The 15,718-nt window shown below is 48.5% G+C and overlaps 1 protein-coding gene across 4 annotated transcripts in view; it reads left to right on the top strand.

Annotated features, from left to right (window-relative positions):
• LOC115096139 (rho guanine nucleotide exchange factor 3-like) overlaps nucleotides 1–15,277 on the top strand; it is a 49,287-nt gene extending 34,010 nt beyond the window's left edge. The window contains exons 1-10 of one of the 4 annotated variants that reach the window (XM_029610663.1): nucleotides 67–280; nucleotides 1,555–1,662; nucleotides 2,297–2,461; nucleotides 2,651–2,713; nucleotides 2,966–3,062; nucleotides 3,213–3,289; nucleotides 6,380–6,637; nucleotides 7,097–7,267; nucleotides 13,506–13,695; nucleotides 14,954–15,277. In XM_029610663.1, coding sequence (XP_029466523.1) covers nucleotides 245–280; nucleotides 1,555–1,662; nucleotides 2,297–2,461; nucleotides 2,651–2,713; nucleotides 2,966–3,062; nucleotides 3,213–3,289; nucleotides 6,380–6,637; nucleotides 7,097–7,267; nucleotides 13,506–13,695; nucleotides 14,954–15,162 — 1,374 coding nt within the window. In that variant the 5' untranslated portion in view covers nucleotides 67–244 and the 3' untranslated portion in view covers nucleotides 15,163–15,277. Of the gene's footprint in view, nucleotides 1–66; nucleotides 350–1,554; nucleotides 1,663–2,296; nucleotides 2,462–2,650; nucleotides 2,714–2,965; nucleotides 3,063–3,212; nucleotides 3,290–6,379; nucleotides 6,638–7,096; nucleotides 7,268–13,505; nucleotides 13,696–14,953 lie in introns of those variants that run through there. The other 3 variants (XM_029610657.1, XM_029610653.1, XM_029610668.1) reach the window with 3 other exon arrangements.
• Nucleotides 15,278–15,718: the final 441 nt, after the last annotated feature.

Here is a 15,718-nt window from a genome sequence, read left to right as displayed (position 1 = left end):
ACACCTGTGCCAAGAGGGCGCAGCCAAACCTAGGGGGCGTGGTTGAAGCTTGAAGACTCGAGAGGGGCGCGGTCAGCGTCCTCCTGCGGCCTATCCGCAGGCGAGGAAGGCGGGTCCGTGCGGATGCAGACGTGCGTGGGCGGGGTCTAGATTGGGAGCGTGCCGGTGCCGGAGCAGCGCACGTGGGTTAGGAGCCGGGAAGGTGTACGGTGGGTCTCCCGAGAGAGGTAGGGCGAGAGCGGCGATGGGAGCCCCCGATTTCCCCGGCTTCCTCCGGGCGGTAAGCAGGAAGGACAAGAAGGGGCGCAGCAGCATGGGAGAAACGGGCGCCTGCCCCGTGCAGGGAGAGGTAGGCGAGCACGCGGCATCCCGCTTTGCTCCGTTAATAAAGAAAAAAAAAAAAAGCGTTCCGGCGGGAATCGCGAGAGTTTATGCATGTACGGGATTTTCTTCATACCGGTTGCATGAGAAATACTTTGCGGAAAAAAAATTCTTGCATCATGAAGTTGGTAGAAAAGGCTATTTTACGTGGAGGTCGTTGACAGTCCGGATTATCGTAAATTCGGTGACTAATCGATGCTGATTCCAAGTATGGGGGCTCTCAGCCAGGGTGACTAAAGTGACATGGTCTTGAAAGGCTTTACTCCGTCTCCCTACTCCAATCTCCTTCCTTCTGCTAGGGAACATACCTCTTGGGGGAGGGGGGAGAAGAAAGAGAACTGAAAAAATTACCGGGGCTCGTTTGTCGTCGGTCAAAAAATCTGTGGTTTCTATCTACAAATTCTGTGGTTGTCCCTACTTAGCAGAGAGATTCGTGATACTTCTTTTGGCCCTCTGTACTGGAATGGCATGGCAGGAATGAGGGGTACTGGTACACTTATATGTAAAATGTAGATAGCATTATAAATTTGCATCTAAAAGTAAAAACCAAAGAAATAACTGCTAATCTGTACATGGTTACATAAATTTAGCTGAGATAACAAATACTGCATCCACTTCCTGCTTCCCAGGAAACAGCTGGTTTCCCCAGCAACTGGTCTAGCAAGGAAAATAATATAAAATGAGGGAAAAAAATGGCTTTCCTGTTAGGAAGAGGCTAAACTGTTTTCCCCTAGGACAGCCAGACAGGATACAATGTCTAAAAATATGTCCGAGCTGGACTGTTATCTTCAAATGCCTCCAGCCTTGGAAAAGATTTCATCTGTGCCTTGGAACTCTATGGATCCCCCTGTGTTAGGGGTCTAAAGGAGCTTCACCCCCCCAATCTCCCTCTCTCCCCTGTGCTGAGGGTATATAGAAGATCATTCTCTACATCCCCTCCCTCCCCCCCACCATGTCTGTCCCTGTGCTGAGGGTATGCAGAGTGGTTCACTCCGCCGCCGCCCCCCCCCCCCACTATGGCTGTCCCTGTCTTGGGTATACAGAGGAGCTTCAGGCTCTAGTTCTGTCACGCCCTCCCTATCACTATCCCCCTGTGCTGGCGGTACAGAAGAACTTCAGGCTAGACTTGCTTTCACTTTGAATTCTCACGCCTAGCTCGCTTATCCTTTTCAGGAACCCAGCAACAAAAGGGTTAAACCTATTTCAAAGGTGTCAGTGACAGCCACTTCTGTGCCTCCTTCCAAGGTGACGCCTCTGAAACGACTTAGCCAGACCATCCAGGTACCAGGTTTGAATTGTGTGTGTAAATGTGTGTGCAAAGGAAAACAGAGGGAAGCTGGAATCTCCTTTTTTTTTACTCTATATTTATTGAAATTGGCAGATTAACCGAAGAACTCTATCATACAAATACAGCAGGCACAGCAATAGTACGCCAATGGAAGTACAATACAGTAGACTCTACACAAAATATAGTAGTAAGCCAGTAAAAAGCAGCAATCCTGTTTGTCAATCATGAGAAGGCACTAACATTTTGGTATAAGAGGGAAGGAATAAGTGACATTTTTGCATTTGGGATTTCTGATCCCAGCCCTTCCAGCAATTGAGGTGTGCTGCTTTACTTGCCTGCACCTCATTTCAAATGTCTGGCTCTGTCATTGACACTATATGAGAGAAGGTGCACTTTATTTCCCTGTGCTGCTTCCGCAGTCCCCAGTTCTGTCACTGACTCTTATTGTGTCTGACCTTTGGGAGTTGCTCGCTCTGCCTATGCCTGGCTCTGTTCTTGATTCGTATGTGATATGATGGGGGGGGGTGGGGGGTGAGGGGAGCCACTTTATCTCCCTGTGCTTGAGGGATAATCTCAGCCTGTTCCCAGCCTCTCATCTGCATGTCTTTCCCTCGCCTTTACTTCCAGAGGACCATCAGCCTGAGGAGCGACAGCCAGCTTTTCAGCTTTTCTCCACGGCCCTGTTCCCGGAACCCATCCTCCGGCTCCAAACGTCGAAACAGCAAGCTGTGGAGTGAGACTTTTGACCATGTCAGCGAGGAGCTCTCTGCCAAAGAGGTGAAGAGGCAGGAGGTGAGTGTACCGGGCAGAGAAGCGGGTCCTGCGGGATCTGTTTTTGCTCCCCCTTCGTTTCTGTCTCCAAGATAGTTGCAGTTTTTCTGTGGTGAGCTGTGTGTGCCCCTGATACCACAGAGAATTTTCCCATTTATATTGGGTCAGTATTTTGACGAACTGTCTCTTCTGTTCTTTCCCCTGCTCTAGGTAATTTTTGAGCTCATGCAGGGGGAGCAGCAGTTGGTGGATGACCTTAACCTAGTGAAAAAGGTAGGTGTGAGAGAGGGGAGGGGTGACCTGTTCTGGTTAGATGGTAATTCTGCATGTGGTAGTTATTCAGATGAAGCTTTTCTTCCCAGTCTCTTGGGAATCCAGAACTGCTCCTGTGCTGGGTGGGAAGGAGAATACAGAAATGTGAAATTCTTAAATGCAGCTGGCTAAGAAGCATCTCTGACAGAGGAGGCATGGCTTTTGGAGCCTGCATTTATGGCATGTTGCTTCTTTCCACTTTTCCCCCTCCAGAATTACTATGAGCCCATGTTAAAGCTAAGCATCATGTCTTCGGAGGAGCTGAGCGAGATCTTCAGCACGTTGGAGTCACTCATCCCGTTGCACGAAGGTAATGGGGAAGGATCGAGGTGTTTCCGTTCTAATCCCCAGCTCGGTGTGTGTTTGATCTCGAGAGAGTCATTTTATCTCTGTGCCACTCAATTTACTTGCGTAGAATTGGGTATTAATAACACTTTCCTTTCTTTCTCTTTCTCCCCAGATCTGCTCTGCCGCTTGCTGGGGATGAGGCGGGAGGATGGGACAGTTCATGAAGTGGGACTTGCTTTGCTGGACTGGGTAAGTAATAGCAGTTTGAACCTCTGACCTACCTCATCTATTTCAAAATTATTTTTTTTTGTGAGGGCATGGGATGCACTGCTGTTGCAAGACTGGAAGATTGGGCATCCAAATGGCAGATGAAATTTAATGTGGACAAGTGCAAGGTGTTGCATATAGGGAAAAATAACCCTTGCTGTAGTTACACGATGTTAGGTTCCATATTAGCAGCTACCACCCAGGAAAAAGATCTAGGCATCATAGTGGATAATACTTTGAAATCATCGGCTCAATGTGCTGCAGCAGTCGAAAAAGCAAACAGAATGTTAGGAATTATTAGGAAGGGAATGGTGAATAAAATGGAAAATGTCATAATGCCTCTGTATGCAGTGGAGAAGGTACAGAGAAGGGCAACCAAAATGATAAAGGGGATGGAACAGCTCCCCTATGAGAATAGGCTGAAGAGGTTAGGGCTGTTCAGCTTGGAGAAGAGACGGCTGAGGTGGGATATGATAGAGGTGTTTAAAATCATGAGAGGTCTAGAACAGGTAAATGTGAATCTGTTATTTACACTTTTGGATAATAGGACTAGAGGGCATTCCATGAAGTTAGCAAGTAGCACATTTAAAACTAATCTGAGAAAATTCTTGTTCACTCAACACACAAAGCTCTGGAATTTGTTGCCAGAGGATGTGGTTAGTGCAGTTAGTGTAGCTGGGTTCAAAAAAGGTTTGGATAAGTTCTTGGAGGAGAAGTCCATTAACTGCTATTAATCAAGTTTACTTAGGGAATAACTACTGCTATTAATTGCTTCAGAAGCATGGGTGGTTCTTAGTTTTTGGGTACTTGTGACTTGGATTGGCCACTGTTGGAAACAGGATGCTGGGCTTGATGGACCCTTGGTCTGACCCAGCATAGCAATTTCTTATGTTATGTTCTCACATAACTTCACCAGTGAGCAACCAGCCAAATGTGAACAGTAATGCATAACACCATCTTCCCTCCCCCCCCCCCCCCCCCCCCCCCCCCCCCCCCCCCCCCCCCCCACCCAAAACTTGAGTTGTGATTGAAAGATAACTGTACATTCCCTCTAGTCTGCCCAGCCTCATTCAGGGCTCTGATATTTCACTCACATCTTTTCCATTGAAGGCAGAAGATGAGTTACATTCAGATACTGTTGGGTATTCCTCTATCCCCAGAGGGGCTCCCAAGACTGGCATGGAGCATTAGATCCCCAGCCGATCTTTCATTTCACTTCCCCCATGCCTAAGGATCCTCTGTACTGATCCCAGGGCTTTCTGAACTCTGTTTCTATTTTCTGCCTCCTCCACCTCCCCTGCTGGGAGGCTGTCCCTACATCCGGCACCCTTTCTGTGATGTTATTTATTACTTCAGTATAAACCCACTGCACTAATAGCGGGTTTTTGTTTTTTTTTGCTTTGACCTATAAATAAAGCTGCATAAGATTTATTTTTAAATCTAACGTCAAGCACCATGGGCTGGAATACTCTTCCCAGCCCACGTGAAATACATTTATTAATCAAACAATCAGCCTGTGCCCTAAATCTTCAGCCCCCTTATCCATCCCTAATATCAAAGTCCAAGTTTTCCTCCGAGAGAGTATATTTACCAGTATATCCTGTTGAATCTGGCATGTCATCCAACTGATTATTGAGCAATGTCATTTCCAATCAAGCTTCTGATCAAGGGCGATTAAAGACTGTAAATATAAGTCAGAGTTTCAGAATGGTCTGGTGTCTTATTCATATTCATTTGTTCAATATATTTTTCTAATTGGCGTGTCTGAGAAATACATGTTCTGGCACCTCTTCAATTACCCACCTCTGAAGACTACATTTCCTAGCTAATGGCAATACTTTACTACACCATAATCGAGAATAACAAGATGGTTTTTTCCCATCTCTCATATCCTCAACAAAAGAACCCTTGCCTTCATAGCTAGTGTTAACTGCCGTTACCTCCCGAATATACGCTAGCATTGCTTTCCAATAGCTTTGTAAAGCAGGACAATCCCAAAAATTGTGACCCAGTGTTCCTGTCGCCCTTCCACACTTCATGCATAAACCAGTCACCGCTAGATTACTTTTATATGCTTGGATTTGGGAGTAAAATGCTCTTCAGAAGAAACTTTTATACTGGGTTTCCCTTTAAAGAAGCATTTGGCGTGAGAGAATAAGCCCTCCCTACTGACCTAAAGAGTTAAGAAAAATATAGGTTGTACTGAACTGAGACGCCCGCCTACAAGAAGGGATCTAGGAACTTCAAAAGCTCACATGCATCATCTTTGGATCCTTGTACCGTCCCGGCAGCAGAACAAGAACCCAGCTGCCTCAAGTGCCAGTGCATGTTACAGTATCTGATCACTACCACTAGCACTGACTATGAATCGGGCTGGGCTGTGGCATGGCCAAGCAAAGTGCAGATGTTTTTAGTTAGAGCCGGGGGGGGGGGCGGGTTGTATCCCCGTAACCTGCTGCCGATCACTCTTCTGCCTCATGCTGCAAGTATTTTCAAAACTCACGGAATGGCACTGCCTGGTTGCTAATCTTGTGAATTTTTTTTTTTTTGTGGCTAAAATTCTCCAGGACAGAAAACAAACAGCAGGTCCATTAATAATATCCTTTGAGGATACTATCCTTTTTTTTTTTTTTTATTTTGCGGAGAGATTTTCTTGGTCAGGACATTGCTAGGATGGAAACTGTATAGCACACGCCCTACACAAAGACTCAAAATGTACTCGCTGGAAAAGGGATGGGGATGTGGTGGGGAGGATGCAGTACAAACACCGGAATATTTAGCAGATTTCAGCATTAAAAAAATTCAAGAAAAAATCAAAGAACCATGATCTGGAGGAAGGGAGATTCTGAAGAAAATGTGAGGAAATGCATTTATACTGAGAGCAGTGGGTGCAGAGGGTGGTGCTAGCCAGGACCATGTGTGTGTGGGAGGGGCAGATACAGAGAGGGTGGGAGATAGGTGGAGAATGAAGGTCTCTGCTGTCGCAGCAGTAAGCACGGGGCAGGCTGGCTGGGCCATGAGCTCCCTTATCTGTCGACAGTTTTTGTGCATTTGTCTGTCTCTGTCCTTCAGTTGCCTGGCCTGCGTACCTATGAGCGGTACTGCTGCAATCAGGTGGCAGCCAAGGCCCTGCTTGACTACAAGAAACAGAACCGGCAGGTGGAGAACTTCCTGCGGCTTTGCCAGGAGTCTGCCTTCAGCCGCCGCCTTGACCTCTGGAACTTCCTGGACCTGCCCCGCAGCCGACTGGTGAAATACCCATTGCTGCTGAAGGAGATACTGAGGCAGACGGGGGCTGAGCACCCAGACCAAGCCCGCCTGCAGGAAGCGGTAAGTGTGGCCATGTTCCCTGGGAAAAGAAATCGGGGAGGATCCTGGTGCCGAAGAGTTGTCCAGGGAGAGGGAAGGGAATAGTGATTGGGGAGGAAGGGCTGTATGAATCGGACATGAGTGAAAACACAGCTGTGGGCAAGACCAGGAGGATTTAGTGTCATGTGGCCAACTTCAGACTGCATTGGAGAACTGATCGTTCTGTTTTGCTTTTGGGTTACGTGATATGGTCAAGACATTGTATAATATGAGAAAAAGCTGCATAGGGAGGCGATAGGTGAATGTTCCTGAGAACGTATGATGTTTAGCTGATGGGCGAGTCGGGGGAGGGGGGGAATCTGAACCAAAGCATGGGGGGAGATTTTAATAGTAATGCTTTCAAGTGGGGAGGCTGTGGATGACTGGGTTACCTTTTGCGACTCCTGAGCCATGTGCCTTCTGCCTCTCCCTCCCTCTTAGATTGCTCTTAGCCAGGATATTGTAGGACTGATCAACAGCAGAACGGGCGAGGCAGAGTGTCAGTACTATAAGAAGCGGCTCCTGTACCTGTACGACTCGCAGCAGGATGCCACCATCCCCTGCTCCCGCATACTGCTCTGCCATGGGGAGCTGAAGAACAACAAAGGACAGGTAAGGAGACCTGTTAAATAAAAAATAACTTTTCCTAGCGTGTAGCGGTTAGACTCAGGACCAATGGGTATAGTGTACTCCTGATAGCAGTTGGAGACGGATCAGATTTCAATCTGACGTCAGCCCTAGTACATATACCCCTGCAGGAAGTGCAGCTCTTCAGTATTTTCCGTCTCCATAGCAGTTCGAGACTCTATGCACACTAGCACAGTGTTAGAGTAATTTAACAAAGCAAACCAAAACAAGAAGAAATTTTTACCTCTACAGACCAGCCCCGCTCTTCTGCGGTGACACCCGTTGGGTCCCTCCCCCATTTGAGAATTCCCGAGGTGATTTCCATGATCCTTTGGAGGTAAGCCTCGGTCTGGCGGCCGACCCTCGGCGAGGACCTAGCCCCCGACATCAGGTGAGGCTGAGAGGCAGCAGGTGCAACTTCGAGCGCAGCGGTGAAGGTATTTTACCTCTCCCCCTGCAGCCGGAGACCGGGAAGCACCAAGACAAGGTAAGGTAGAAATCTATTTAAAGGTCTCCGAAGCTCAGTCGCACAGGTCGCCGGCCGGGACCAGTGCCACCAGGTTGATCTGCCCTAGCAGGGCTAGACCCCGGTCAGATCAGAGGGTCCTCCTACATGGAGACCCTGCGAGGTGGTTGCCGTATTGTCCACGTGGTCGCCATCACCATTTTGATCTGTTCGCCGCTGTCCCGATCCGTGCGCACAGAGGCGAGCTGTGCGCATGTCGCGCACCCAAGTACCGTGTGCACAAGCGACGCACATAGCCACGCGCTTACTGTGCTGGGCGCATAACTTCGATCTGTACGCACAACTTCGACACACTGGAGCACATAACTGTATTTTACGCGCACAAGCCATGGCACCACCGGAAAAGCTCAAGGCTTAGGGCCGCTGCACAGCATGAGGCCACAGCCCTGTGTATACAGTGTGAGGAGGCCCTGGGGGATTCGGCCCATGGCCCTCCCCAGCCGGTGTTGGGTTCCAGCTTCTCAAACAGTACGCCGGACCTAGTGTCTCCCAGTGGGACCCTCCTTCAAACGGGGCTCCCCAGCCTCTTAATTTAGACCCAGCATCTATTTCTTGGGTGGAATTCTTCAAAGGCCTGCATACCTTCGTCCACATGCAACTGGGGTCTCCAATAATACGGCCACAACCACCAGAGGACCTCAACATCCCGGGACCCTCTATGCCCAGGAAGTGATTCCACCGCCCAGAAGCCTCACCTTCGGGGACACTGACAACTCTGATGAGGAATCAGAATCCCTGGAGGAAGGGGAACTCCCCCTGGGGACAGAACCCCACCAAACCATGAGGTGCTTCTTCACCACATTGCCAGAGAATGTGGTTAGTGCAGTTAGTATAGCTGTGTTTAAAAAAAGGATTGGATAAGTTCTTGGAGAAGTCCATTACCTGCTATTAAGTTCACTTAGAGAATAGCCACTGCCATTAGCAATGGTTACATGGAATAGACTTAGTTTTTGGGTACTTGCCTGGATTGGCCACTGTTGGAAACAGGATGCTGGGCTTGATGGACCCTTGGTCTGACCCAGTATGGCATTTTCTTATGTTCTTACCAAGGGCGAGCTTCCAGACCTGGTCACACACAGCTTGAAAGAGCTTGCTATCCCGGGCACAAGTGCCTCGGGGGAACCTAAGACAAATACCCTACTAGACTGACTCCGTCAGACCTCCCGTCATTTCCCACTATTACAAGTGTCCAGCAGCTAATTGACCTGGAATGGTATGCCCCGGAGACTACGTTCAAAAGTGGGGGGGGGGGGGGGCGTGAGCTCTGTCAGCCATGTACCCATGACCCAGCTGCCAAAAATCTCCTGGCATGTCCAAAAGTGGATGCCATGGTCTGCGTGGTTTCAAAGCGCACTACTATCCCAGTGGAGGGAGGAGCAGCACTCAAGGATGCTCTAGACAGGCGTCTGGAATCCATCCTCAAACAGTCTTTTTTTGACGTCTTCGCTAAGTCTCTACAGATCACGGCCTGCTGTGCCGTGGTGACACACGCCTGCTTATCACAGACCAGAAACACTCCTGGGGAAGCCCTGGAACCAGCAGTATCATTCCTCACGGATGCCGCTTCTGACCTGGTGCGCACCGCAGCTAGAGGAGTGTCATTAGCTGTGGCAGCCAGAAGTCAACTCTGGCTCGAAGCTGGTCAGCCGACGCATCTTCCAAAATGAGACTCACAAGGATGCCCTTAAAGGGAACGCTCCTGTTCGGAAGCGAACTAGAGAAACTAGCCAACAATGGGGTGAATCCCCACTGCCGCAGCTACCGGAGGACAGGACTAGGAGAAACCAGCGACCCTTCCCCCAAACTTCCAGGGGCAGAAGGTCAGAGTGCTTCAACCCATACAGAAGCACATACAAAGCAGCTCGCTCCGCAGGCAGAAGCCAGTCCTTTCAGAACAAGCACAACAAAAGGGGAGCCAGCCCAGGCCCCAGCTGCACCCCACAATGAAAATCAGCTGACCCATCCAAAGGAAGAAGCCATAGGGGGCAGACTTGCCCTATTCTACCAAAGATGGGTCGAACTTCGGACAAGTGGATCCTAGCCATCATTCGAGAGGGATATTATCTGGACTTCCACTACCTCCCTCCGGACAAGTTTGTGGAATCCCCCTGCCACAACCCTTCCAAGAGGATGGCAGTGGAAGCTACACTGTCCAGATTGCTAGCCTTGGAGGCTATAACACCGGTGCCTGCAGAACAAATACTGGACATTATTCCATCTATTTTATCTTTCCCAAGGAAGAAGGAACGTTCAGGCCCATCCTGGACCTAAAGTCGGTCAACCGCCATCTGAAGATTCCTCGCTTCCGCATGGAAACCCTACACTCAGTAATAAGGGCGATTAAAACCGGGAGTTCCTTACATCCCTGGATCTGTCAGAAACCTACCTACACATTCCGAACCATCAAAAGCATCAACGTTTTCTACGCTTCACGATCCTAGACTGTCACTACCAGTTCCGGGCACTACATTTGGATTAGCCACAGCACCTCGGGTGTTTGCCAAGATCATGGTGGTAGTGGCAGCAACACTGAGGAAGGAAGGAATCCTCGTACACCCTTATCTAGACGATTTGGCTGATCAGGGCGAAATCCCCAGAGGAAAGCCACCAGGTGCCCAACAGTCAACTCTACTGGAGAGCCTCGGGTGGGTGGTCAACACAAACAAGAGCTGTCTGCAGCCCTCCCAATCTCTAGAATACTTGGGAGTCCGGTTCGGCACCAAACAAGACAAGGTCATCCTGACACAGACAAGATCATCAAAACTGACCCAGTTGCGAACCCTGTTGAGTGAACTTCGCCCCACAGCATGGGACTACCTCCAAGTCCTCTGCCTCATGGTATCCACACTGGAAGTAGTGCCATGGGCAAGAGCTCACATGAGACCCCTACAGCGCTCACTACTATCACAATGGAATCCGCTGTCCTAGAATTACACCGTACGTCTTCAGCTCTCGGACAAAGTTCGGACCCAACTACGATGGTGGCTACAAGAAGGCCATCTGATCCAGGGAGTGAGACTATCCTCACAGACCTGAATCCTGCTCACCACGGACGCCAGCCTGTGAGGCTGGGGAGCACACTGCAAAGAGCTAACCGCCTGGGGCAATGGAACAAAGAGGTAGGATGGAACATCAATTGCCTAGAAGCCCAGGCAGTCAGACTAGCCTGCCTATGGTTTGGTCACAGACTCCAAGACAAATCAGTCAGAGTAATGTCGGACAACGCCACAACAGTGGCCTACATCAACCATCAGGGAGGAATCAGAAGCCAACAGGTGTCTCTGGAAATAGACCCCCTAATGTCTTGGGCGGAAGCGAACCTTCAAGAGATCTCGGCCGTCCACATCGCGGGGAAAGACAACATTGCTGCGGATTACCTCGGCAGAGAAAGTCTAGACTCAGGAGAATGGAGGCTGTCAACCACACCATTCCAATTGATAGTAAACAGTTGAAACACCAACCATGGATCTCCTGGCAAACCGATCCAACGTCCAAGTGCCCAGCTTCTTCAGCCGCAGGCAGGAACCCCAGTCCCAGGGAATCAATACCCTGGTACAGACGTGGCCACAGGAAACTATTATATGCCTTCCCACCGTGGTCCCTATTGGGTGCAATCATCCACAAGATAGAACGCCACAAGGGACCAGTACTTCTAGTGGCCCCAGACTGGCCAAGAAGACCGAGGTACACAGACATGCGTAGGCTGCTGGCAGGGAGCCCCTTCCGGCTACCTCCACACAGAGATCTGCTCCAACAAGGACCAATCCTCCACGAGGATCCAGCTCTATTCTCTTAGTCTGGCCATTGAGAGGACGCACCTGAGGAAGAGCGGATACTCGGGGGTAGTAATTGACACCCTGCTCCGAGCACGCAAGTTCTCCAAATCCGTAACATACATAAAAGATTTGGAGAGTATTCGAAGCCTGGTATGAGGACCGCGACATCATTCCACGATCAGTCAAAATTCCTGCGATTTTGGAATTCCTGCAGAACAGACTACAGAAGGGATTGTCTCAACTCCATCAAGGTACAGGTGGCCGCATTATCATGCTACAGAGCCAAGAGCAAGAGCGGCAGCACAGCCTCTCACTCAGATGTCTCCTGCTTTCTGAAAGGAATCAAGCAGACCAGACCACCCCTAAAGTGGCCCGTACCTCTTTGGAACCTCAACCTGGTCCTAGATTTCTTAGCAGGAGCCATCTTCAGACCTCTTCGTGGCCTGTGTCTCAGATTATTAACATTGAAGACAGCCTTCTGGTGGCAGTCTGTTTGACCCGTTGTATCTCCGAGCTACAAGCACTGTCCTGCCGGGAACTGTTCCTCACTCACCCCAGGAACCATCCAGTTACGCACAGTCCCTTCCTTCCTCCCCAAAGTGGTTTCTCACTTCCATCTCTCTACCATCGCCAGATGAGCATAAGAATTCAGAAGAATCTCGCAGTCTCCGCCACCTCAATGTCTGCAGAATCCGTACGAAAAACTAACCATCTATTCGTCCTTCACAGTGGGAAGAAGCAAGGGGAAGCGGCCTCGCAAGCAACCATAGCCTGCTGGATCAAAGAAGTAATCAAGGCGGCCTACGTAAAAGCAGGCAAGCTACCTCCTTTTCAAGTCAAGGCCCATTCCTCTAGAGCCCAGGCAGTGTCCTGGGTGGAAACAAAGATGCTGTCACCCGCAGAGATCTGTCGGGTGGCAACATGGTCCTCCAGCCACACCACCTCCAGGTTTTATCGCCTGGATGTTCAGGCTTGAGAGGACACAGCATTTGCAAGGGCAGTACTAAATGGGCCAAGGGCAGCCTCACTCCCGGTTTGGGAGTAGCTTTTATACATCCCATTGGTCCTGAGTCGTCTGTCTACATTAAGGAAAACAAAATTATCAGGTAAGTAATTTCTCCATTGTTACACTGTCCTGTAGATAATGCTCAAAGCATTATCTACAGGACAGTCCTAAAATATAGTAAGACCAAATTTTTCATAAATTGTGTTGGCAAGTAGCAATATGATCAGAACAGATAGCATGGATCAATTGAGGAGAGCAAAATTTTAGTACATAAATAGTTTATAATTGGTAAAACCTGCCAAATTAACATTGAAATTGGCACTAACAAATATGCACGAGTTGACAGTGCTCGGAATGCAGTCAATAGGATATGGGCTGTACCACTCGTACTGTACTTATTGTTATCAGTCTCTCCTTATTCAGTGGATCCATAAACTATTACTAAAAGCTTGGATAGAAAAGTTGTCATCTTTTGGCAAGGAGTTCAAATGGTCAGCACCACCCATAAATAGGCCCTTTTATTTTTGTTCTACTGTCAGTGCTGACAGCAGGGCATCATTTGAGGAGCTTGAGGTCTGCCCTGGAACATATTTCAACCTAAGATTCTTGAAAATTAAAATGATCCCTGGCTCTGGAGTGATATTAAATGTTAAAATCAGTGATGTAATAGCTCTGAAATGAATCGCTGAGAGATGCTTCCCAGTATTTTGAGTCTGTGCCAGCTCTCTCCTCCACCATCATCTCTTCAGCCTTCTCCAGCTCTGGCACTCCCCGGTCACCCCTTTGGCTTTCTCTGGCTATATTTCTTTGCTGCTTATGCAGTTACTTCTTCAGCTTCCTCCCTTCTTTGGCTGCAGTCTCCAGACCTCCCTGTCTATTGACTTTTTTTTTTTTTTTTTTACCTTTTTCTTGTAGCGACTCCACGTCTTTCTCTTTGAGGCTGTCCTGGTAATCACACGGCCACTGACCCGAGAAGAGCAGCTGTATTATCAAGTGTATCGTCAGCCCATCCCCGTACAGAACCTTACACTGGAGGACCTGCCCGATGGGGAGGTGCGGCTAGGGGGCTCTATCCGGGGGGCCTTTATCACCGGCACCGAGCGAGGTACGAGTGTGCCTGCCACTAACAGGAGATCTGGGGCATGTGAGCAGAAGGGACATCGCAACAGGCAGAGGAGGAGTCCCTTGTTTCTGACTCTTTACACTAGTGCGGCCTAGCCCTGTTGAAGGAATCTTAACTGTGCTAAAAAAAAAACCAACCCTGAAAGAAATCAAAATACAGCAGGCTCCATAATTGTTTACTTATAAGCATGTGATATTCCATCTTTTCTTAAAGGTTAGGCCCAAGGTGGATTACATAAAGTAACCAGACATTGAGTACATAAATATTGGATACATTCAGATATGACTGCAATTTAAATAGGTAAGAAGTAGGGTGCATTAGGTAGGAATAAGGAGGGGTGGGTATAGTCAAGTAAGTTAAACATCAGCCGAGTGAGCCCAGAAGTGGTCGAAATTTGTAAAATATGTGGTCGGGAAGACTTCTGGTTGACAGTCTGCATGGCAGGTTATGAAAATGTAGAAAGTTCTCAAACACTTAGGTATGGTTTTGTTAGCTGTGAAACTGTATAAATAGCAGTATGTTGCTGAATTGCACATTAGTACGTGATTGGTCAGCCTGGTAGATGTCACGGGTGCTACTGTTGCCAAGATGGCTGCTCCCAGGAAAGCTGGGGGATGTGCAGTGTCCCTTTTTTTTTTTTTTTTTTTTTTTAGATGTTTTGAGTGTACCTCTTGACTCTTCCCTGCTGCCCAGCAGAGTCCCATCAACACTGGCAGCCGAGCTGCTGCCTGGCAACCCAGTGACTTGTCAAGGAACTCTCTCTCTCTCTTCCTTCCTTCCTTCCCCAGATCAGGATGCAGCAAACTGGGCCTAGTGTGAAAGCACTAGTTCCCACTCCTCCACCCCTCCTGTGCTAGAAAGGGAGGAACCGCAGGACTGGGAGTCCAGCTCTTACTTTGCATCCACAATGCTGAAATGCCCCACAACTCTGCTTCTCTGCCTGAGAGAAACAAAAGGAAAAAGGAGGGGAGGTGGGATGAGGAGCTGGAACATTTGCCTGCCTCTCTCAGTAATTTTCTGGGTAGAACCTTCAACCCAGATGAAGGGGAGGAGTCGCTTGTTTAAAAAAAAAACCCCAAACCTATAAATAGCAATATAAAGAAGAAAAAAAAAAAGCAACACTTATTGGGTGGTTAAACCATTTTTAGTAGGCATTGCTAAACTGTTATGGGAGTTTTGCTAATTGAGAAATAAAGTTGGATTGCTATTATATCAACACTTTCCTCTCTCTCTTCTGCAGCCAAGAACTTCTTCCGGGTCAGCTTCTGTGAGAGGTCACGGGGCCAGTCTCATACACTCCAGGCCAATGACTCCTTCAACAAGCAACAGTGGCTCTCCTGCCTCCGTCGGGCTATGCTGGCCTCTCATGCAGACGATGCAGCTGGCTCCCTGGCGGAACTAGCTGGACTCAGCATCCACTGCGCCGATACTGGGATGGAGGAGGGTTAACCTTAGGTGCCCCTCCCCTCCCTTTCCCTACTGCCTCAGTCCACCTCTTCTCCACTGTGGCAGGGACCTATCACTGCCTCACTTCCTCATAAACAAGACTTTTGCTGGCAAAAGATCAAGCTTTTGTTCTGGTTTTTTTTTCTTTTCGGTGAAGCTGTCTGACCTTCTATGGAAGTGTTGTCCTGTGAATATTTTGCTGTGTGGTTAGTGTGTATAGTTGCCTGTTTGGTTTTTTTTTTCAGTCCATGAGAGCAGCTGCTTTGTACTTTTGAATGAATTTTGAAAACAAAAAAAACCCCAGCTGTGTCCATGGTTGTAGCACTGTTCATCTCGCTTCCTATAGTGCTGCTGGGGTTTTTTTTTAATTATAATTTATTTACCACTTGTAGCAGTGGTTCTAATATCTTCAAAAAGAAGCCCTCCTTATCACCACTCTTTAAGTAGCGCTATATGTTTATAGCAATTTCTAGTGCTAAATTTGTTTATAGTTTAAATTACTTTGTTGCCAATTGCTACCATTTGTGGTTGAGTGATACCTCTGTACCTGCCAGTTGCT

This window comes from Rhinatrema bivittatum, chromosome 1 (assembly GCF_901001135.1).
Source record: "Rhinatrema bivittatum chromosome 1, aRhiBiv1.1, whole genome shotgun sequence".
Lineage (NCBI taxonomy): Eukaryota > Metazoa > Chordata > Amphibia > Gymnophiona > Rhinatrematidae > Rhinatrema > Rhinatrema bivittatum.
Note: the sequence above shows the minus strand (reverse complement) of the source record. Positions and strands in the feature narration are given on the sequence as shown.